A 25,016-nucleotide genomic window follows, 5' to 3' on the forward strand; every position below is an offset into this window, starting at 1 on the left:
GGCATTTGAAGAGCTCTGGGTTCAGTCATTGGTACCATAAGAAAACAAACATCTTTCTCTTAAAAATAATGGCTCAGCAGATAAAGGTGTTTGTCACCAAGCCTGATGGCCTGTATATGGTCCCCTGAGACCTATGTGGTAGAAGAGAACAGACTCCTAATTACTGTTCCCTGACCTCCACATGTACACACACGAAGAAAGAAGGGAGGGGAGGAGCAAGGGAGAGGGGAAGAGAGAGGGGAAAGAGAGAGAAGAGAGAGAGAGGAGAGAGAGAGGGGAGAGAGAAGGGAAGAGGGAGAGAGAGAAGGGGAGAGGGAGACAAAGAGGTGAACTTTTAGAAAGAGGAACCTGGGGCTCTGGCCTGCTTAGCATTAACTGAGCCTGAGCCCCTGGGAGGCCAGGGAAGCTCTGGTTCCACCCAAAGCAGCTCCAAACCTTCAGATGAATCCTATGCTTACAACACTAAGGCAGTGACCCCTAACCCCTGGCCCCTGATGAGATCTGACTCTGTGAGTCAAGGGTAACACAACACCAGGATGTCCGTGGCCAGGGAACAGCTTTGCCCAGCGAGCCCCTGCTCTCCAAGACTCCCTACCTTCAACAGCAACATGAGCTGCTAAGACATTCTGGTGTCCATGGCTGGCCCTCAATATCTGTGGGCCATAGATACTCTCAAGTCTCTTATATGAAATACAAAATGACTGTCTGTAACTCCATTCTCTTGTAATCATGCCTACATAAAGCACTGTGCACAACACTGCAAACAGCTGCCATGAACTGCTTTAAGAATAATGACAAGGGGCTGGAGAGATGGCTCAGAGGTTAAGAGCACTGTCTGCTCTTCCAGAGGTCCTGAGTTCAAATCCCAGCAACCACATGGTGGCTCACAACCATCTGTAATGAGATCTGGTGCCCTCTTCTGGCAGGCAGAAGAACACTGTATACATAATAAATAAACAAATCTTAAAATAATAATAATAATATTGATGACAAGAACAAGACTGTAATTCAACATCAACACTATTTCCCCCGAGTATTTTTGGTGCACAGGTGGTTGAATCCACAGAGGGGACTGGAGCGCAGAGTAGGATAACCGTATCCACCTCGAAGACCTTTGTGACGATGGAGCCAACTGTCATTTGCCATGAGGCTGCTGGGGAAAAAGCATTTCTTTGAAAACTTTTACAAACACGTTAAATCATCTTTTCTGGTTTGCTGCTTCTGGGCCTGGGAAATAATTAAACCAAGAGCATCTCCCTGCAGAATTCAATTTCTTCCCCAAGGACCAAGCACCAACATCCCTCACATTCTTCAAATAAGCCAGATCCCCGAGGCAGAAGCGACATCACAGGTTTGGATGCTGAACATTGGTATGGACACAGGCTTCTTCACTCCCAGCAGCCAATCAAAAGCCAGAGTTCAGAATCTTGAGGGGAGGTGGACAGAGGGCGCCCTCAGAGGCCGAAGCTATGAATGGAAGCCAACCCACACGGCCTGATCCTGGCTCTGTCTTCTTCAGGTTAGTTCCCACAGGCAGAGGGCAACAAGTGCCTTCCTGGCAGTTTGAAAAATTAATGCCCAATTCTCCACAAGCTCTGTTTTCTGGACAGGAGGAACTGGAAGGAGACTGGGAAAGGACAAGGAGGGGCAGGTGAGAGCCTGTGATGTGCTAACAAAGGTCACAAGCTGGGAAGAAGCAAAGAAAAATGGAGGGCTTGATAAAGATCACCTGCAGACAAAGCAAGAGGTCACAGCCAGCCACCAGTGGATGGATCACAAGCACACAAGCCGTGCTGACTGACTATGTGTGGTGGGCCGCATAGTTTAACTGGTTTTTGGGTTGTTTTCTTTTTTTAGATATTTATTTATTTATTTATTTATTTATTTATTTAATTTATCTGAGTACACTGTAGCTGTCTCCAGACACAGCAGAAGAAGGCATCGGATCCCATTACGGATGGTTGCAAGCCACCATGTGGTTGCTGGGACCTGACCTCTGGAAGAACAGTCGGTGCTCTTAACTGCTGAGCCATCTCTGCAGCCCTTAAGGTTTTTTGTTTGTTTTTTTTTTTTTTTCCATCTGTCTATTTATTCCAGAGAGAAGTGTACGACAACACCTGTGCAGAAGTCAGAGGACTACTCTCCTTCCACCATGTGGGTTCCAGGGATCGAATCCAGGCCATCACACTTGACAGCAAGCACCTTTACCTGCTGAGCCATCTTGCTGGCCCCTGCTGTTCACTTTTCATTCATTTTTTTTTCCTTGTATCACCTTCACAAAGCTTAGGACAGTCACCTCAGGAAACACTTCTAGCTGTCTGATTCACAATCAAACCTGGGAGCAACCCAACACAAATAAGCATTGGGCGGGAAGATGTCACACAGCCGGATCCAGAGGCGCAGCAGAAGGAACAGAAAATGCTTCAGGGTTTATGTGTAGAACTGGAGAAGTCAACCGGCCCCCAGGCTGCCGGCCCAAGGCAATACTCATCACTCGAGTTTCTGATAGCAGAATAAGCCACGAAAGCGGAAACAGATTCTGCAACAGAGAACAGTCTAGAAAGCCCAGTACTAACCTCCCTCTGTGCCGGATGTTCTTGGAAGGGAGCTTTGACTTAGGGCTCGGCACATCTCCGTTTTCTGAGGGTGTGGTGTGGTCCTTCACAGGGCCTGGCAGTGGCGCTGGCTCGTGAATAATCAGGATGTCGTCTTTATTGTGCTGGCCCAGATGCTGCTTAGCAAAATCGAAGCCCTTCACGCTGGGGATCTGCAGCTAAAACACACGGGGTGGTTAGCGTGAAACACATGGGGTGGTTAGAGTAAAACACACGGGGTGGTTAGCGTGAGGTCCAAGGGCAGCAAGAGACTGAGGGCTGACCAGAGGCCCGTGACCCCTGACCCAAGGCTGCCAGCAAAGCCACCAACCCAGTTCAACAAACATCTCTGTAACAGATCGGGTGCCAGGTCCTGTTTATACTGAGAATTCATCACAGATGCTTATGAAAGATTAAACAAGAACTCGAGGATTAAATGTCAAGACCACAATACAAAACCATTCCAACAGATCACCTGCTCCACTGTCACAGACCTGTGTGGGATGTGAGGCATTCTCTATAGGGAAAGGGGCGCTTTATCCAGGCTTCAGAGACTTGGCTGTAGATCAAATTGTGAGACGAACGAACGGAGACTGCCAGAGGCTGAGAAGAGATTACAGTAGCTGCGCTCATGGGGCAGAATGCAGTGGGGAGGCAGAGAGAGGAGCCAGGCTGCACACAGACCATTCGAAATGGCGGCTTTTAAAGTCAGCCTCTGGATAACCAGCCTCTATTTCTAAAGAGGCAGATTTCTAAAATCTGAGCGGACGAACTCGAAGACCCAGCGATACCACGTGTGTGAAATGAAGACAGTCTGCCCACAGACTAGCAGAGAGAGAGAGAGAGAGACAGAGACAGATCGCAACAAAGAGAGAGACAGACATACATACAGAGACAGACACACAGAGAGACAGACACACAGAGAGACAGACACACAGAGAGACACACAGAGAGACAGACACACAGAGAGACAGACACACAGAGAGACACACAGAGAGACAGACACACAGAGAGACAGACACACAGAGAGAGAAGAAGGTTGGCTCTCGAAATCAGTGGAAGGGAAAAGCCCAGCAGACAGAAGAAACCGAAGTTGAACAGGTAATGAATGGCCTGGAAGCCTGATCCCCAACAAGGCAGTGACATTAAGGGTGGGTCTTTAAAGGAGCAAAGGAGATAAAACAGCAGACTTCCTTTTCAACATGGTTAGTTTGAAAGACAGAGGAGATGTTCAGTCTGAGAGGTGATGCCGGCGGCTGCCTGTCCAGTGACATGCAAGCATGAGTGTAGAGTCTTTGTTAAGAGAACATCTAACAGGTTGGGACTGGGAGAAGCAAAGGAGGCATGAAAGAAAACAGGAGACTTCAAAGAAACAGGCCCATCGGAGAGCTCAGCAACCAAAGGATAAAGCATTCCTGGAAAGGCCCACAGCCAGACGTCTTCAGAAGCACCCTGGACTCGCTGCTAGACACAGGCGTTCTCTCTGAGGACACCAGGGCACCCAACACCACACCCAGAATCAGAGCTTGGGAGCTGCACCTCCTCTAGACTGTAGCTTCTGAGCCTGAGAGGTCATGCACAGCACCGAGATGCACAGGACCATGTCTGGTGACATCATTTTAATGACACTGCAAGGACCAAGGGTGGGTATTAACAGTTTCCTCAAATCCAGCCTGCACAGTATAGGAAAATGGAAGTGCATTAAAAAAAAAAGCAGCTCTGAGGGACTGTAGAGATGGCTCAGTGGTTAAGAGCACACTGCTTTTCCAGGGAACCCCAGGTTTGCTTCCCAGCACCCACATGGTGGCTCACAACTGCCTGTTGATTCCAGTTCTAGGGGTCAACTCCCTCTTCTGACTTTTGTGGGTTCCAGGAACATGTGGTATACATGCAAGCATGCAAGCAAAGCACTTAGGCACATAAAAATTAAAAATTAATTAACAGAAAAAGATGAAGTTGCCCAGATGGGTCTGCTCATTGGGAATGCTGCTTGACTTTATCAGAGTCCTAAGGAATGCTTTCACACAATATACTATGTATAGGAGCAAAGGTGATGTCATAATGCATACTTTACGGCTCAAAAGTGATGCTGTTGGCTTAGCCTTGTGACCTAATACTCTTAATGTTAAACATCCAAATGGGCAGGGAAAAGGCAGTCTGCAATAATGACTTCTGCCAGCAGAGGGAGACAAATGGTACTGTAAGGATAGTTTACAAAGAGTTGCTTGGAAACGAAAGGCAGACCAGCTGGCAACCATATTCTCTAATTAATGAGCTTCCTTTACTAGAGCAGGCCCGCTGTTCCATGCATCTCTGGACTCAGCAGCACCTCATGGGAAATGACAAACCCAAAACCAACTGCCTTCCCCCAAATGGTCTACTTGGTCTCCTTGCAGGTGGACAAACATTTCCTAGTAGCAGAGGCTCCCCCTCCCCAGACTCTTTTAAAAGTCTTGCTGCCCCTTACTGAAGAGAATCCCGACTCTTATGAACACAGTAGCTTCTTGGAGTGCTCTGTATAGAGAATAGAAACCCCCAGACACCAAATACCAAGGACTCACCCGGCTTAGTGGGTTCCTTTTGTCGAAGCACAATAAGGCTGAAGATGGCTTCCTCCTTCCCTATCTTAAATGTATTTCCTGTGTGTGTGTGTGTGTGCTCGAGAGCGCATGCATGTGAACATTCATGTATGCATATGTGTGACTGCATATATGTAAGTGTGCCACATGCATGCATGGTGCCTATGGAGGGTAGAAGAGAGCATCAGATCCTATAGAACTAGAAACACATTGTGGTGAGTTTCCATGTGAGTGTTGGGAACTGAACCCAGGTTCTCTGTAAGAGAACAACAAGTGTTCTTGACCATTAGGCCATCTCTCTAGTGCCCCACCTTGTTTTCCTTAAGGCAGGGTCTCCGACTGGTATGCAGGATCTCGGTCGCAGTCAGACTCAGCTAGGCTGGCTGGCCAGCAGTCTGTAGAGAGTCATCAGCATCCATCTCGCTTGTGCTGGGACTACAGGTGCATACAACAAGGCCAGGCTTTCTGCATGAATGCGGGGGGCTCAAACTCAGTTTCTTGTGCTCAGGCAGCAGGCACTGTAAGCACTGAGCCATCTCCTAGCCCTTATATTCATTTATTTTTGTATTTTAATTTTTTATTTATCTTTTTTTTGGTCTTTTAATTTTTGCTTGCATTAATGTGTGTGTGTGTGTCTGTGTCTGTGTGTTCAAATGTGAGTGCAGATTCCCACAGAAGCCAAAAAAGGGTGCTAGAGTCCCAGTTGCTTAAGTCAGAGGTGGCTGTAAGCCAGCCAGACATGTGTGCCAACCTCTTGTCCTCTGCAAGAGCTGGCAGCAGTTCTAACCACTGAGCCATCTCCCCAGGCCCTTCATATGCATTTCCTTAATGGAGAATTTCATATGGCATGGAATGAACTCATATTTTGCAGGAGCAGGGTAGTTTTTATTTAACCTCATCCCTACCTCCTTCGAATCCCTCCCACTGGCAAACAGTCAGAGAGAACAATGCAAGAGGATGCCAGTGGGACATCGGGAGTTGAGGGACTCTGTGCTTTGTCCAGCTTAGAAGTGACACATTGCCATGTGACAATCATCATGGCAGCTCTGGAAACACAAGTGTGCCCTTAAGTGCATCCTGCCCGCAAGATCACCATCCTCCATGATCCAAAGCACTAAGTCCGCAATGTTGGCCTTTAGTTGTTGTTGGTTGGTTGGTTGGTTTTTTGTTATTGTTTGAATCAAGGTCTTGCTATACAGCCCAGGCTGGTCCTGAACTTCAATTTTCATGCCTCACTCTCTACATGCTAGGTTTAAAAATACACACCACCACTACACTGGACAGAGCCTGGGTATTTTTTTTTCCTATTTGATGATTTTTATTTATGTGTATGAATGTTTGCCTCCATCTATATCCTTGGTGTCTTGTGACTCCAGAAAAGGGTACTGGATTCCCCTGGAACTAGTCACAGGCATCAGGAGTCACAGAGTGGGTACTAGGAACCAAACCTGGGTCCTCAACAAGAGCAGACAGTGCGAAACCTCCCCAGCCCTAGAGCCTGGGCTCCAGGCTTTATATTGCATCAAATAGCAAAGGAGTAAAAAATTTTTTTATCTACATCGAAAAAACAACCCAAAGTTTTAACTTCAAATCAAAAAAGGCAATAATAGAGCCAAGATGTCAGGCATCTTTGTTTTCTTGAACTTTTACTTGTTTCTGCAGGAAACTTCCATTAGCTTCCACTGGACACCCGGGTTGTGTTCCAGTCACCTGACCCTGTGCTGACCCCTTCCTTCCTCAGTGAGTGTCCCCAGGAGCGGTCTCTGCTCATTGGCATGTTGTCCCTCTGTACATAGCAGATTAGCTCTAGAGTAATGCATTTGGACTTAAGCATGAATAATGCACTTGAGGGGCCAGAAGGATGGTTCAGAGGTCAAGGTCACTGGTTGCTTTTGCAGAAGACCTGGGTTCAATTCCCAGCACCTACACAGCGGTTTACAACCATCTGTACCACCAATTCCAGGGGATCTAAGCCCCTCTTCTGGGCTCCAAGGGATCCTCCATGCATGTGGTACACATACACACACTTAGGCACACACATACATACCAATACATTCTTAAAACAACACACTTAACAGCAATCAACAATATGCCCTTCATAAGGCCACACTTGCTACCCCAATATTTTTTCCTTTTTTAAAAAAGATTTATTTATTATTATATGTAAATACACTGTAGCTGTCTTCAGACACCCTAGAAGAGGGAGTCAGACCTCATTACGGATGGTTGTGAGCTACCATATGGCGGCTGGGAATTGAACTCAGGACTTTCAGAAGAGCAGTCAGTGCTCTTAACCACTGAGCCATCTCTCCAGCCCCCCTTGTTTGTTTTAAGTTACCATAATGATTCAACTGAGCTCTTAAAGGCAAAGCATCTTTGTATGTATGTAAGTGTGTGTGTGTGTGTATGTATGTATGTGTGTGTGTATGTATGTATGTATAAGAAAAATTAGGTAACTCTTGAACCAAAAAAAAAAACCAAAGCAAACAAACAAACACACAAAAAACCTCAAACGACTTTAACTATTAGGATGGGTTCCTGTCTATCAGACTTAGATACATTGTTCTAACTTAGGAAATATGTAATTATAAATATTATTTTCATCTTGAAATTATAAATCTATCCATCCATGTAATTCTCAAGTGTCTGTCAAGCCTTTTTAAGATGGCTAGAAAACTGACAATTTGACACCAATTACTCCCAACTAATGAGGAAAATCCCCAAGTGAGCAATTTCCAATTTTATACATATGTTTCCCTCTGAGCTACATAGTCTCTTAGCTTCTTCATACATGAAGTGCCTCCACCTGAGAAGTAGCAGACAACTGTGGCCATCTGAGCAGAAGCTGTGGGCAGCCTGTCTACATATTCCCATAGGAAAGACAGCACTTGTCTTAAAGAACGAGGTACGAACGAGTGTAGTTACCCATGACAGGGCTTGCTTTAGTCAAATTGCAGGAGTGACAGCCCATCCCTCTAAGCAAAGGCTTCTGAAAAAATAACATCAAAACAGACACACAGCGCTGGCCCCTGCAGGACCCTCCGCATAGGCCACGACCAGGCAGTGACTGCCTCCCCTTAGAGAATGGCAGGGCACGGGTCAGACACAAACATGGCCACATGCAAAAATGCTTTATTAATGCCAAGGCTATGCAAATGAGATTGGTGGTCCTCTCATTGCTACTGGTTGATGAAATAAATCCCAAGTAATGAATATAAATAGTGGAGCCTTCAGGACATCAGCTACAGCTATGTACGGAAGTTTAAATACAGTATTTTGTGAGTAGCAATGTGACCCACAGTAAACCCTCCACAAACAGCTAAAGCCTGAGTGAAATACAGGAAGGCCCAGTGACACACCAAGCTTATCAGGGTGATGAACCAAGACTCACCCCAAGACACAAGTCCTGTGGCCTACTGCCGATTCCAGCTCATGTCCTTAAACATCCTCATGAGAGCCCAGCTCACAGGCTGGGGAAGTCACCACCTTCAACCACCATAAAAACAGGGCAACTCATCTGTGCTTAAACACAACACAAAAGCCATCTACACAGAGAAGGAAAAGATCAATAAAGCAGCGCCCCACCCCCAACGGGGAGTTCAGGGTCTTAGCATACCCCGAACGTCACTTTCTGAAGCACTAGGAGCTAGTTTTTCGGTTCCTTAAAAATAAAATCTAGACTAAACCCAGGCTGGCACTATATCCCCATCCTCCACGTGAAAATGGGCTTTAATCAGTTTCTCATAGGAGAGAGATCACGGTGAATTTGAGTCTTTAATATTAAAAAATTACAGCAGTTATTTCTGAAGAAAGATGGTCCTTTTGTTCTTTCTTTTCCTCAACCTATCATCCCAGGGACAAGCGCGTTGTCTGGGCCCCATGGGAACGCACTGCCGACAAGTCATCAGGGAGGTCTGGGCGAGCAGGTCAGCCAAGTAACGAGAGAGAGAGAGAGAGAGAGAGAGAGAGAGAGAGAGAGAGAGAGAGAGAGAGAGGAGAGACATGATGAATTCTAAAACATATGAGCCATAAATATAACAAGACCCAGATAGAACAAAACACAGCGGTGAAGCCCCAAGTGCCCAGGCCTGTCTGATCCCCAAGGACAGGGCAGTTAAGATGGCCATAGAAACCATACAGCAAACCCCAAAAGAGTCTGACCCAAAGAACCCATGCTGGTGTGGGGAGTGCCGTTGTAGAATTTTATTACTTGACTGATAACAATTGGTGAAAAATCTCCACAGCCCTCAGGTTGTCTCCATTTAAAGAGTGAAGACAAGGCAGAGTTACAGCCACCTGTTTGTCCTCCCTGTGGCCACCAGGACCCCGTGGTCTCTGAGGTGGGAGAACACTCCAAGGTTCTGGTACCCACTGGCCACCCTGAATTCTGGGTAGCAGCCGGGGTGACTGAGACATGAGTGCTGAGGATGCAGAAGATTTTGGCAAAGTCTAGAGCTAGGAGGAGTACTGCATTTCCCCTCAAGCCACCACCCACAGAGCCTTCCCAAGTGACCGCTGCAAACGGACAGTTGTCCAGCCTGCTCCTCTCGTCGGGCACCCTGCCATGGCTGCCTGTGTCCCAGCTCCAATCTCAGATGCATCGACAAGCCTCTTGAGAGCATCCTCTGTTATATGGTTTAGGCTATGCTCTTCCTTACAAGCTTGCTCCAGCTCCACTTAGTTCCTTACAACCCGGTCAGGGTTTCTACTCCTGCACAAGCATCATGACCAAGAAGCAAGCTGGAGAGGAAAGGGTTTATTCAGCTTACACTTCCACATTGCTGTTCATCACCAAAGAAAGTCTGGACTGGAACTCAAGCAGGTCAGGAAGCAGGAGCTGATGCAGAGGCCATGGAGGGATGTTCATTACTGGCTTGCTTCCCCTGGCTTGCTCAGCCTGCTTTCTTATAGAATCCAAGACTACCAGCCCAGGGAGGGTCCCACCCACAAGGGGCCTTTCCCCCTTGATCACTAATTGAGAAAATGCCTTACAGNTGGATCTCATGGAGGCATTTCCTCAAGGGAGGCTCCTTCCTCTGTGATAACTCCAGCTTGTATAAAGTTGACACTCAAAACCAGTCAGTACACATCCCTTCCGAAGTTGTGGTGGTTTACGTAAGAATGGCCCCCTATATCAGTTCATATTTGTGAATGCTTGGTCACCAGGGACTCTTTGAAAGGATTACAAGGATTGGGAGGTGTGGCCTAGTTGGAAGAGTGTGTCACTGTGGGGGAGCTTTGAGATTTCAAAAGCCCATAGCATGCCCAATCAATCTCTCCGTGCTGCCTGTGGATTCGGATGTAGAGTTCTCAGCTGCTTCTCTAGCACCATGTCTGCCTGTCTGTTACCGTTCTCCTCACCATGATGATAACGGACTAACCTCTGAAACTGTAAGTGAGGCCCCAGTTAAATGCCTTCTTTTGTACCAGCTACCTTGGTCATGGTGTCACTTTTCAGCAAGAGAACGGGTGACTAAGATAGAGGTCCATACTGTCTCTTCCAGCCAAGCGTCGGTCGCCTCCTCTCAGAAGGTAGAAGTCACACACACACACTGCCCACAGCTGCCACAGCCCACATACACTATGCCTGTACTACTCGAGGTCAATGGCGGGGGGGGACGGGGACTTTTTCTCCGAAACTATCACCCCACAAGACGGAGAATGCCTGCTGTCTGTGTTTGTAATTTAGTCTGGCCTGCGCATTTAGGAGTCTGGACAATGGATGAACATGACATGGGCAGCTCCTTCTGGCTGTACACAGTGCCAACCTTAGTAGCAACTGAGGGTGTGAACCACCCAGGGGCTACAATTCTACGCTAATAACTGGTATAGGCCATCCTGATCATCAGAGAAACACATTCCCACGGGGCTGGCAGCATCCAGCCATTTATGGTAAGAAGGATCCACACTGTAGTCTTGTAGGTGATAGTACCAAATGATAGCTTTGGATAGAGATTAAAGCAAAAACAAATAAAGGAGAGATACTCGGAGTTTCCCCCCTTTATTACTGGAAATAAGAAAAGGCCCTGCCTGGAAACCTAAAACAGACTGGCCTCTCCCTCTTATCGTATTTCAAAAAATCATGGACCCCCAGACAATCTGAAGCAGTCTCTTCGTTACAAGGGAAGGGGTGGGAAGCGCAGGTCAGTAGATTTATTTTTTCCAGATGTTTGTAACTCTGAGATTTGCTGGAGGATTTCACAGAGTAACCCAGGGCAGCATCGGGGGTGGGCCGAGCAGGATGGGGAGAGAAAGCCACAGGAACAGGGAGGTGAACCCTAGAGTCACAGGAGTACAGCGCCTCACTGATTACCTCAGGGGGCAGCGACAGACCTGTCACCACAGCTATGTAGCCTCAGAAGAGAGTGGAGAGGTTTGTTTTAAACCACGGGAAGGTCGCCATCTTCCTACTGCAGACCCATGTACAGAGAGTCTGCACAGAGAGCTGCAACGCCAGCAAATAAGACACGGTCTCGCCTCCTGACGGTGTGAGCAGGCAGCCTTCTCCTTGGGGTTCTGCCATGCGGATCTTTGCTGCAACAAGGCTGTGTGCACACAGAGACCCTGCAGCCCCTGGAGAAGAAGAAGAGCAGCTCCACAGGCTACAAGTTCTATTTGGAACCATCCAGTTGATTTATAGCAACATCTGCCACATGGAACTATCCCAGAAGTAAGAGGAGAGAGCTTGGGGGATAGCCTGTCTTCACTTCAGGAGATGCTGACCTCTGATAGTTTATGATGGGCAAGGCTGCCACAAGGCGTATGTATCCCAGAAACAGAGCACAGAAAAGGCCTAAGCACACAGGGTTCAGTCCCCTGTATCCTGTTCAGTCCTCTTTCTCCTGAACAAAACAATTCCCTCCCTATCGTTGACCCGATTTCATGCTGTGAATCACTGAGCACCAAGACAGGCTGCACCTTCCTCACATCAATTGTTACTGTAACAATACCAACTCTAGACGCTAGCAGACTGTGGAAATAAGAAACGGGAAAGAGAGTCTGTGTGCAAAATACTGCTCATATGTTTGATAGCCACAAGCTTGTAAAATAATTAAGATTTTGCATAGGATTAATTCATAAGGGAACAAAATACTCTTTACTACTTTTTCACTTCGTAGGCTGTGGTTTGTAATATTTATGGCATTTGTTTTCTTTTTCCATTTTGGTGGGTTATGTGTGTGGTGGATGGTGGATACATGCTCACGTGTATGTGAGTTGATGTGGGCTGGTTCCCCCTGAGCCCAGAGATTGAAGATTCAGATTCCTGTAGTCTAACTGGCCATCTTGTCCCAGAGAGCCTGTTTTGACCACAGGTGCTCTGGGATTAGCCAGGATTCCCCAGTTCTTATGTAGGCACCGGGGGATCTGAACTCTGATCCTTGCACTTGCATGGCAAGTTCTTAATCACTGAGCAATCTCCACAGCCCGTTTTGTTTTGTTTTGTTTTGTTTTGTTTTGTTTTGTTTTGTTTTGTTTTGTTTTGTTTTGTTTTTGGAAACAGCATCTCACTATATGGTCCCTGCTGGCTTTGAGCCTGATCTTCCTGCTTTTACCTCCCAAGTGCTGGGATTGCAAGCATGCACCTCTGTGCCTGGTTAAGAGAGATTTTCTTTGAAAGACCATCTGAATAAAATCAGAAGGTTACCATGGCAATCTTTCATTTCTTGCTCTTCTGTCATTTGCTTGATCTTATCACTTTCAGAATAGAGCAAACCTTCCAAGTAGGAAAGAGCTGCACAGTAGGCGCATGCTAACAATACAGTAGAGCGGACTAAACAGGCTGGCCGGCAAGCATGCTGAACAGCGTCTACAGCTAGAGACTGGTACTCTGGAATGCAGGCAAGGTTTCTGCTCACACCAGGTAACCTGAGAGATGCTGACCCCAAGTCAATTTCTTCAATATGGAACCTCACATGACAAAACACTCCTAAGTAAAAGAATCACTGTTCTACAAAACATAATGCTTTGGAGAGACAGATGAAAAGTGGGGAGCACGAAACAAAACAAACAAACAAACAAATAGGAAGTCCAGCAAGCGGCATGGGAAACATGGACAGACACTGAGAAAAAACCTGGAGGATTTGGGACTGAGATTTCTTTGATCTTATCTAAAGAAAATCAAATCTGGAACTCAGGTGACACACGAGCAGCGTTGTCCGTTTTAAGAAAAGCATTCAGAGTGCTTCGGTAGACAACGGCTCCCTAGAACTGTGAAGAACTGGAGTACGCTGGAAGATTGGGGTCCATTCATAATCCTGATGTTTAAATGTTTAAAACATGAATGACCAAATTTTAATAACTAAATGGGGACTAGAGAGAGATGGCTCCGTGGTTACTTCCTGATCGTTCAGAGGACCAGAGTTGGTTCCCAGCACTCACACTGGGTGGCTCGCCACCACGTCTACCTTCAGGTATGCACGCAGGTGTACACGCGCGCGCGCACACACACACACACACACATCTGTGCCTGAGGAGAAGATCTGAGGGAACCTGCACAGCAGTGCTCTCTGAAAACAGCCAGCGTGAACAGATGACAACTCATCCACAGAATGACGTGCTCTTCCGCTGAGCTCTCAACAATAAGCTGACTGGTCCCCAAGCTCACTCTATAAAGAGCTTTTACAGGTCTTGTTCCTGGGATGTTTTACTAACACAGAGAACTAAAGCTACAGTAAACACACGTGAGGACAGAGGATGCTGTCGATAGACCAGAGAGTTCTTTCAATGGTCCTCCCCTGTCTTTCAGCATCCGAGCCTGGTCTTGTATCTGCCCCGTAAGGACGTTCTTATGGACACGGGTGGGAGCTTACCTTCTGCCGCTGCTGTATGTTGGCCACCGTGTCTGGCTGGAAGTCTAGCTTGTCCGTGCGGCACAACTTCCAGTAGAGGATGACAACAATTACGGTGACCACCAGCACGGGAATGACCACGCCAACCACGACCCAGAGGTTGCTGCTCTGTGACTCCGGGGATGGCCTCTTCACCCTGTCCACAGCTGCAGATGAGCAGATGGGAGAAAGTCTCTCAGCAACACGATCTTCACTCACGTGCAGGACAGAATGTAACCTCCTCCAGAGACTCAGGGGCTCGCCATACAGCTCAAGACAGGAAAGCAACCAGGCACATTTGAATGCCCCGCAAGGAACATACCAGGGAATCACACTGACACATGTGTGTCTGAGGGCAAAAGCTTGGCTGATTCCAGTCTCCTGGTTTAAAATTCCCACTCCATAACATCTCATAAAGTGGTCTGTACGACCTCACTCAAAGTGGTTCTCTTCAAATGTGAGCAGAGAAGCTATGCCCTCAAGACCCAGCTGTGAACATCATACCCAAAGAGGGAGGAATCACCTCGCAGGTTTCTGGAAAGTCCATGAGCTAGAACCTGGTGGTCTGGGAAGGAGGCTCTTCCCTCCTCCCTCTCTCTACACACTTACAAATGTTTACTGATGGTGCCAGACACCATTCTAAGGGCATGGTATGCTGCCGAACAAGCAGACAAAACCCCTCAAGGTGCACTGGTTCTAGGGGTGGGAGGAAAAACTACCACGAGCTAAATCCCCAAATAATGATATCTGCTGTTGGAACTCTATACCAGAGGTAACAGCCAATGAGCCACAGCACCAGAACAAAGGCAGCTGATCATGTCCACCTCAGCATCTGAAATTGCGAGAGAGATGCTATTGTTCGTACTTGCTCAGATCACAATAGCCATGGTGGAAAAGCCCAAGCCCATCAGCAGGTGAATGGATAAACAGAATGTGGTATATCCACACAGTAGAGTACTACTCAGCTTTTAAATAGGAAGCGGGGTACTATGAAGATGGCTCACCAGGTAAGGATACTGGCTGTATAAACTGAAGGACCTGAATTTAAATCCCTAGCACCCATGTCAAAGAGGGGAACAGTCACATTTCACCTGTAATGCCCGCACCATGTTGGGCAGAGACAGGATGGCTGGGGCTTGACGGCCACTAGCGTAGCTCCAGGCTCAGTGAGAGACCCTGTCTCAAAGAAACTGGGTGGAGAGTGGCAGAGTAGACTGCCTGCCTTACACATAAATACAGAAGAAAGAAGAAGACAAACGGAATCTCAAAACAGCCACAACTAGAATGAACTTTGGAAACGTGACACTTGAAAGAAGCCAGACACACAAGGATAAACGTCATACCAGGCACCTAGAACAGTTGAATTTAAGACAGGAAGAAAAACAGTGGCTGCCAGGACCTGGGGGCAAATGAGGGGGTAGTACCCAAGGGGGCAGGGCTTCTGTCTAGGACAATGGCAAGCTCTGGACATGGAGAACAGAGGTGGCTGCAAACACTAAGGACTGCCACTGCCACCTGTTCATATGTGTCAAGACAGTTTTGAAAAGGTCAATAACGCTACATATGAAGTTTTTCCTTTGATTTTGAGATTGTAATTATATAATTGCTCCCTTCCCTCCCCTCTAATACATGTATTTTAACACATTTTTTAAATGATAAAGAGGACTCGTGAGTTTAACTAAAAGGGAATGTCTGTTGGGAAAACTGAAGTCTAAACATGTGCTGTTAGGGTGTCATCTTCCCTATCCATGACCTCTTTTGAACCCTTGGAACATGGGTCTTAATGGAAACTGCTTTATTAAAGGTAACAGGCAGCTGGGTGGTGGTGGTGCACGCCTTTAATCCCAGCACTCGGGAGGCAGAGGCAGGCGGATTTCTGAGTTCAAGGCCAGCCTGGTCTACAGAGTGAGTTCCAGGACAGCCAGGACTATACAGAGAAACCCTGTCTCAAAAAAAAACAAAACAAAAACAAACAAACAAACAAAGGTAACAAGCATAATTATTAAGTCATATTACAGTGAAGTTTACTCCTTTGGACTCACCTGTCTGCACTCACAGGTGTGCCCACACACTGCTGCCTCTCATCTGTCATAGCTCAGATGACCCTGCGTGGACACTTTTGTTCCCATCCATCTATTTTCTCCACTAGCTGGTTCTCTGCCCTGTGTCCTCTGTGTTCCTTGCTGATCCTTATGTATATGTATACACACACACACACACAAACTCACACACACGCATGCGTGCATACGCGCACGCACACACAGGTACATGTACACACATACACATATATATTCACACATACACTTGCGCGCACATACACACACATATATTCTCACATACACACACACAAACACACACACACACACACACACATGTGCAGGGACTTTTGCCTGCACATATCTGTAAACTACATGTGTGCACTGTACAACAGAAGCCCGAAGAGGGTGTCCTATCCTCTGGAACTGGAGTTACAGGGGGTTGTGAGCTGCCACATGTGTGCTGTGAATCCAACTCAGGTCCTCTGGAAGAGCAGCCAGTGCTCTTAATCACTGAGCCATCTCTCCAATCCCAACTAAAAGAGTCTTAGAGAAGTTTATGTTTAACAGGGAGGGAACCGGGCTGTGTTTTAAAATGTGGCCTGGATGGAACTTACATTAATGACTCATTTTGCCCAAGAATAAACAGACATGGTGACAGATCCCCTGACGAGAGCTGAGAGAAGTGATAGTCTTCTCAGCTCTCATCTAGGAAAACCAGAGAGAGGGGCAGAGAGAGGGAGGTGGTCCTCAGGGCCCCTGCATTGGCCCTGATAGGAAATGAGGCCTTCATCTACCAACCCTGAAATCCCAGGATATTTGCCCATGTGGCCTTGAGCAGCCCTCAGCTCAGGTAACTCAAGTCTGGCCACTGCCCATGGGAGGAAGGACAGGGAGGCAAGAGAAAGAATGAAGTCAGCTTTTAACGGAAGGAAAAGTAAGAACACGCTGAGAAGGGAAGAGAGGCAGGCCAGAGAGACACGACTGCCCTGGGGCTCTGCTCTGCGTGACTTTCTCTGAGGGTTGATGATATTTCCATGTGCTGTGCAGAATTTACTGTGAGGGCTAAGTTGCAGAAGCCCTACTGTGCCTGCAAACCTGGAGCCACCTGTGCAGGTTCACACAGTAGGCAGCTGAACTTTTTTTTTTGGGGGGGGGGGCGTCTCACAGCATGTGTGGTTCATGTCTGGATGTGTGTTTTAGAAACGCCTCACCACATTTCAGAGTTCTAACTGCCTGCTCTGCCCTTTGGAGCAGAGAAAGTATCTCACCCTATCTTTCTACCTTTGGTTCATATTTAGCTCTGGGGCCAGTTAGAAGCTGCTTGTGGCTTTCCCATTATCTGATGAGAAGCCAGCACTGGTGGATAGTGTAACTTTTTAGGCTGTGACAAGCACCTGAGAAACCGCTGACTTGCTAGCTGATAGGCTAGCATATGATAATCTGCACCCTATTACCCCCTAACTCCCTACCTGCCCCAAGAAGATGGTGCTTATATCCTTTTAAAATCAGCCTTTGTGGACAGCACGGAGGGAGGCAGCTCTTCCATCTGCCTCAGGCTCTGGATGCACCGCCAGGAAGTGCTTTTCCTATTCCCTCGCCATTGACTTGAAACATAGCCCACTCTACAGTGATCCCTCAAGTACACCAAGGAGCCTACTAATGGCTACCACTTCATCTCTTCCACCACTGTCCGTCAGATGAGAAAAGTGCACACAGCAGCCCTCACACAGGTTAGCCCCATGGACAAGGACCCCCTTAGCCAAAGGCCTTTTCCACTAAAGGGCAATTTCAAAGGTATCATTCTCTTAAGAATTGCTCTTCCAGAGGACTCGGGTTTGATTTCCAGCACCTACATGGTGGCTCACAACCCACTATAAGTCCAGTCTCAGTGGACCTAATGCCCTCTTCTGACCTCTGGGCACTACACATAGGTGGAACACAGATATCTGATAGGTAAAATACCAATACACATAAACTAAAAAAATAAAAGTAAGATCTTAAAAAGGAAAGAGTTTGGAGCTGCATCGTGGATTATAGCTTGGAGATCGGGCACAACAGCTGAAAGCTGGCCTAACAGGGCAGCAGTGTTCCAGAGCTGGGACCTGAAGGACTCACGCAGAAGACACCTAGGGTGGGATCGCCTCTACATGGAACTATCTCATCCACACGGCTCTGCTAGAGTCACTTTGTTTATCTTATGTATTTACTCTTATTTTACATATATGATTATTTGCCTAGATGTACAAATGGGAACCGTGTGGGTCTGGTAGCCGCAGAAACCAGAAGAGGGTGTCAGATACCCCTGGATCTAGAATTATGGTGGTCATGAGCCACCATGTGGGTGCTGTGAACTGAACCCAGGTCCTCTGCAAGAGCAGCCAGTGTTCCAAGCCTCAGAGCCATCTCTCCATCCCCATGATTCCGCTTCATGGAAGAAAGTAGACAGTGTATGAAGACTGCGAGCCGCACGGGGAGCCTGATACAAAGGGGCTGGCCATAGGTTCTCCTCCCCCATCTCCAATGATTTAGTCCAGAAAGCTGTGACTGAGGGGACATAAAAGTTGTACCTGTTACAGCCAAGCTAGGCTGTCGTAACTGACCTTCATAACTGAAATACAAAGCTACGTGAGAAGCACAAAAGCAAGTCTGTGGTCACAGCATGCCCTCCTGACAGTCATGTCCGGGCTCTGTGAGTGCTGATGGCAATGTCAATCATGCCAACTCCACTTTCTTATGAGTGTTAACTGTAAGATCGAGTGTGGAATGAGAATGTCTTAGTAGTCATTTCTGGTTGCATCTTTGTGTGGTACATTTTATTAGCACGCACCCACAATGACATTTAAGCATAGCTCCCTAAGTCTATGTCTTTAATAAACATACTGATGAAGGAAGGAAACAAACATACATCACATTGCCTCCTCCCTGTCCTCAGTAAAGTTCTTCAAGATTCTCTGATGTCAGGGCATCTGCCTGTGTCTGTGACTGTGCCGTGGGGAGCAGGTTTTCCCATACACTGTGAAGGACCGACCACTCTGGGTCATGGAGGGGAAACACACACACTAAAGAGGCAGTCAGCTTGTAAAATCTTATTTAGAGAGTTATGATTCTCCATGCTGCTCCCTTTTTCTTCATTTCAAATGTATACCCAAAATCTGGAAGTTGAACAAGAGGTACTGAGAGCAGTCACTGCCAGAGGGCCAAGTGCCTTCCAGTAATAATAGAAAATATCAAACATGTCTTTCTAACTGTAGAGCGGTGTGAGGCGAGGTGATGGAGAAACAGGACTGAAAAGAGAGTAAGGATCAAGGGGCTCCTTTGTGTTGCCAGACCCCAAGGAAGCCAGTCAGCCTAGAGGGCAGCTCTCAGCTTCCTGACTGACTCACCGTCCCCACCAACATGCAGGGCGGGACGTGGAAGGTTTTGGAATACAAACAGAATAGGTACATTATTTTGCCTATGATGGATTTTTAAATGAAAACTAGTACGGGGTAGGGAAAAGGATGTTCATGTTGATATAAGGTTCTGTGACTCACTAGCAACTCCATGAATATGAGGTGTGAGGTAGGAAAAAGACAGCCAGGCCACAGTCACACAGACGGAAATAAAAATAAAGAGGGTCTCAGCAAGCGAAGAACTTGTCACACAAGCCTGAAGGCTGGAGCTGGAACCCCAGAACCCCATAAAGATGAAAGGGAAAAACTGACTCTACAAAGTTGTCCTCTGATCTACACACATGCACACACACATGCACACACACATGCACACACATATGCACACGCACATGCACACGCACATGCACACACACATGTACACACACATGCACACACATGTACACACACATGCACACACACATGTACACACATGCGCACATGCGCAAACACACATATGTACACACATGTGCACACATGCACACACATGCACAAGCACACATGTACGCACACATACACATGCACACAGAGTAATAATAAATAAACTTAAGAAAAACACAGGAAAGTCTCAGCAAATAAACATCAACAACCAACCCGGGTCAGATGCTGTAGCTCAGAGTTCACTATCAGAACACAAGTGGCTTCAGACTTACGCTGGGCAATGACGCCTTGAATCCGGTACCCCAGGATGATGGCTGCCCTCTGGAGGTCTACCTTGTTGATCAGATCTGAAGACTTGACTGCACTGAGTCTCTCTCCATCTTGATTCTCCACAAAGTAGATGAGCTGCACCGGGTTGTCATCTCCCTCCAGCCTGGACACATTCACCACCTTCGAGAGCACAGAGTCCATCAGCATCATGGAAGCTCACAATGCCAGATGCCCCTTCTCAGGACACATAGTGGGTCCCCCTAGTGCGTGACTTGGGATTTATCCTGGCTCTCTTAAAAAGCTCACTACCACATCTGGAGTCGCAGGATCCCCACTGTCCTCTGCTGGTGGAGAATGTTCAAATGAAAGCCGCTCTGTGTAGAATAGCAACCGTGCTTTAATTTAATGTTTTCTTAGAGATAACGGGACCAAAAGCATGCACAGAGCACTACCGGGCAGTCTGAAATTGTAATCGGCAAACCCACCATGTTATGACAGTATACTGTTCTCCTAGGTGGGAGTGGTTCTACCTGATCTCTTCCTGAGTCTACGCAAACGTCTCATTAGCTCTACTGATATGTAGAATGGTGAATTCTTTGCTCTTTGACATGGGTGTCACTGCAGAAAGGTTAGCCTCATCACCAGGCTCCGTCCATCACATACCAGTACCCACTGTCCTCTCCCCTTGGCACCCAAAGTGATAGCTGAAAGCATCTCTGGGCATGCCAAGCGCCTTGTGAATTTATGCTTCTACAAGCCAACCAGAGCTAACCTATCTCTAACCTGAACCCTGTATATTTGATACAGGAGAGGAACACACTAGCAAAGGAACACACTTGGAGGGTCCAACCTCTGGCACTTCAAGGACACTCAGTCCTGGGAGGACTTACTTGTTGGCCTCTGCTTGCTCTTCTGAGGTCAGCTCCTTAACCACCCCCTCCCCACCCCAACTCCCAGGCCACCTGCTTCTCCCTCCTCATTTCACCACACTGGTTATCTTGTATTAGCTATAGAAAGAAATGGTATGCAAGGACCACTGAAAACTTGAGTAGATCGTATCTGTCTTTACTTCTAACTTTTATATTAAAAAGTCCGTGGGATTTAGAAGCTACAACGTCTTATAGAAATCTCATTCTCAGTAGTGGCTACTTTGAATAAAGACTCTGCAAGCTATCCTGTCTGGAAGGAGCCATCAGAAAATCTAATCCCAGCATTCTTCCTGGATGGTGACTAATCATTTTTATATCAGGAACCACAATATACAAGGTATCCCCCAGTCAACCACTGGGGTGACTATAAATATATGCACCTTATACAAATTGTATGGCCCAGTGGAGAAACTTTGAAAAGCATGTATACAAGACTGTAGAGAATAAAATGAAAATCTCTTTCAATCAATTAAAGAAAACCTCTCTAAAGATCTGAGTGCATTTCCTGTGGATTCTCTGTTACTATCAGAATTGTTCTTCTTGCTCCTGTCTCTCTCTTCAGCACCTTTCACCAGAGCCCATCTCTTTTCCTTCCTCCTTTTTCACTATTTATGTATTTTATGTGCGAGTGTTCTTCATGCACACCTGCATGACAGAAGAGGGCATCGGATCCCATTACAGATGGTTGTGAGCCACCACATGGTTGCTGGGAATTGAACTCAGGACCTCTAGAAGAGCAGCCAGTGCTCTTAACCACTGAGCCATCTCTCCAGCTATAGGAGCAAAATTTTTTAATGGCTGGAGAATATTCTAATATATAACGATTTGTTTATACCCATTCCCTAATTCCTAAACAGTTATGTTGGCTCAGTATTTTCTTTTTTTTTTTTTATTAATTTTTAGAGTAGGGGAAAACAAGGTGTCACTGTGCACCCTAGGCAGGCCTGGAGCTGTCTGTGTAGACCAGGCTGGCCCTCCTCAGGCAGGTCCTAGGCAGGCCTGGAGCTGTCTGTGTAGACCAGGCTGGCCCTCCTCGGGCAGGTGGGAGCACCACGTGACGCCTGAGAACTGAACTCAGATCATCAGACTTGGCAGCAAGTGCCATCTCAGGAGCCCTGGTTCAGTGTTCATGGCCACAAATAAGGTTCAGGTACCTTGGTCATGTTAAGGGAGAGCAGACACAGAGAGGAGCCTCTAGGCCATGTGTCAGGTGGCCTTGGTCTGTGAAGGAAGGCGCGGTTGACTCCCACAGATGTGATATTTTTACCTTTAGGAGCTCGGGTATCCAGTTTAATACCTGACCTCTGTAGCTGCTTCATACGCAAACTCAGCCCTTGAACTGGATGAGGCTTTGGCTACCGAACAAGGTGAGACCTTCATAATTCATTTTAATGTTTATTTGCAGTATGTTTTTTCTTTTTTAATGATTACATTTATTAGTGCTTTTTCCTTTCTTTTTCTGTTTATAATGTTTTAAATCTTACTTAATATTTTGGCCTGGAAATATGGCTCAGTGGTTAAGAGCATGCGCTGCTCTGGAAGACTCAAGTTCAAGTCTCAGAACCCTCGTTGGGTAGCTCACAGCCAACCCTAACTCCAGCTTCAGAAGCACCCAACAGGAGCCTTCATTCACGTCCACACGTCTGCACACATATACATAATTATAAACAAATATTCAAAACCTTAGTACTTTGTAAACTTCCCTAGTATGAGTGTATCTTGCAAGGGAGCTATCTTGGGAACCTAAGAGGCCATGTTTCTGAATGGGGAACAGCAAGCAAGACTGAGAGGGACAAATTCGGTGAGAATGCTGGGGAACACAGATGCTCTTTCTAGGCAAAACCGGTACCTTGGCCTGCCCACGTCACTTCCATTATCTTGTTCTCAACACCAGCACTCCCTCCCCTGCCCACCACCAACTTCACTGCTGAGTTTCACCCCAGTTTTGTGTTTCAGAAATGTTCGGTGAACCCCGTTTTCCTGTGATCTTCCAAGTCTGTAAGCGGTAAAGAAAGAAAATTCACACCATTCACACAGAGACAGGATTAAATAACAGCCCCGCCTCTAATGTTCTGTGAGTATGTGTGTTTTTTAAATAGGTCATTTTCCAATTCAAACAAATCTGCCTCTGTGGCCTATCTGCCCAGTCCCCATAGTGAAGACAATTTAGGGGTAACAAAAGACAACTAGGCTGGCAGGAGGTGGGGAGGGCAAGATGCCAGAACAGAGGGCAGAAAATGCCCTTCTCTATCTGCTGAGGACTGTCCCCGATCAGTGACTCCTCTCTAAGATGCCACCAGTGCCATACAACAAGATCAACTGTTGGTGAGTTAAAAATTTGCTCTTCAAAACCATCGCCTTATGATGATATAGGAACCCAGTGGTAAGTTCTCTACTATGCTCCTTGTAGTCCAGGGCTAGGCCCACCAATAGCCAAGGTTTCTGTCTGGACTCTGAGTTGTCTTGCAAGGCTGCCACATTCATTCAGTAGTACCGTCATTTTACACCAGGATTTTCCCGCTTGCACGAAAACAGCCTTTTTCCAGTGGGCTTCTCCTCTGCTCCCAACCCTCCTTCCTTCAGTAAGTAGTACCTGTACCACGCTGTTCCCAGCAGCGACAGTGGCTCTCCGCCACATGCGTCTTCGGGTGGGCACCTCGCTGAGCAGCTGGGCCAGTTTGCGCTCCATCTCGGCTGGAAACACTTCATTATGGAGCTGTTTTTCCACTACGCCCAGGAGGACTGTGTTCAGCAAGAAGCACAAAGCACTCAGGGTAAGTCAGCACAGACAGGGATGGCCTCGGGATGTGTGCGCATGTGCAAACATCCATAGAAAAGGACCACGAGACACTAATCCCTAGACAGGTAAAGGTCCCCCAGAGTGGCCCCAGTCCATGGCAAACTGAAGACAAGTGGGCCCAGGAACTCAGCGCTGTGGGAGAGCTAAATACAGAGCATTCCCTAAGATCAGACAAGTATCCTGTCAGCCTGGGATAGTCTGAGGTCTTATCTTGGTTTTGGGCAGGGATTTATAGTCTCCCTTGTACAGAGGCGATCTGCTTTCTTCTTGCTGTCTCTATCAGACAAGCATATCTGAACTGATAAGTCAGCTTATCCTTTAGCTGATGGGGGCAACAGCACTTGCAGCCAAACTGGTTTCAATTCTGTCTGAGGTCCATCTCTGGGCAAGTCAGTTCAGCCCTCTAAGGTCACTATGCAATGTGCAAAGAGGTCTCCCACACAGGGCTTCAGAGCCCAACGCACCTGGCAAGAGCTGAGCCCCACAAACGGTGTCAATCACTACTTAAACACATTCTTTCCTTATGATTGGCCACTGGCTGCTTGCACACTGGGACTTGGGACTGTGTCACTGTCTCTTAGAGTTCCAGAGCCAGGTCAGAGAGCCTTGCACTGAAATGTTATGACCTCGGTCTATCTAAGGCTCATCTATGGCCGTATCAACTCTGTCTAAATGACTAACCCGGGTCCCCAAACTACTTTATTCATCTAGACAACACTTTCAGAAGAAAAATACCCTTGCTTTTGTGCACCACCCTGTCTCAGGTCAGGTGACTGCGGGTTCGGGTAGATTCTGCCCTGGAGTTGATGTATGAATTTTAAAAGAAACTCTTTCTGTGCCATAACCCAGCAGGACACACTCCCATGGCCCAAATCAAACCCGATTTTCGTTCATTCTCTGCCAAAAATTTAAAGTACATCTTGTCCCAAATTTGGGAAACAGGAGGGTCATGTCAACCCCCATATGCCCTCACAGACTCCATGTTGTCTAGTTCTCCAAACGTTACGTAAGTTGAACATACCTGTTCTGACCCAAGAGGACTTCAGTAACTGAGATAAATTGAGCTGCGGGTATTGGAAGGCTATAAAAAGGAGAGTCAGAGAGGGAGAAAAATCTGTAAGAAACATGTTTTCACTGGCCAGGAAGGTAAGTTAAGCATTCTTAAATC

At 47.0% G+C, this 25,016-nt stretch overlaps 1 protein-coding gene across 3 annotated transcripts in view; it reads right to left on the reverse strand.

The window, feature by feature from the left end:
* The window catches only part of Kiaa1549 (KIAA1549 ortholog), a 131,085-nt gene that overhangs the window by 33,180 nt on the left and 72,889 nt on the right, over nucleotides 1–25,016 (reverse strand). For all 3 annotated transcript variants that reach the window (XM_021164744.2, XM_029478528.1, XM_029478527.1), the window contains exons 7-11: nucleotides 24,870–24,929; nucleotides 23,642–23,790; nucleotides 20,122–20,299; nucleotides 13,984–14,168; nucleotides 2,577–2,773 (exon numbers count right to left, since the gene is read on the reverse strand). In XM_021164744.2, the coding sequence (XP_021020403.1) occupies nucleotides 2,577–2,773; nucleotides 13,984–14,168; nucleotides 20,122–20,299; nucleotides 23,642–23,790; nucleotides 24,870–24,929 (769 nt within the window). The remainder of the gene's footprint in view (nucleotides 1–2,576; nucleotides 2,774–13,983; nucleotides 14,169–20,121; nucleotides 20,300–23,641; nucleotides 23,791–24,869; nucleotides 24,930–25,016) is intronic.

This window comes from Mus caroli, chromosome 6 (assembly GCF_900094665.2).
Source record: "Mus caroli chromosome 6, CAROLI_EIJ_v1.1, whole genome shotgun sequence".
Taxonomy (NCBI): domain Eukaryota; kingdom Metazoa; phylum Chordata; class Mammalia; order Rodentia; family Muridae; genus Mus; species Mus caroli.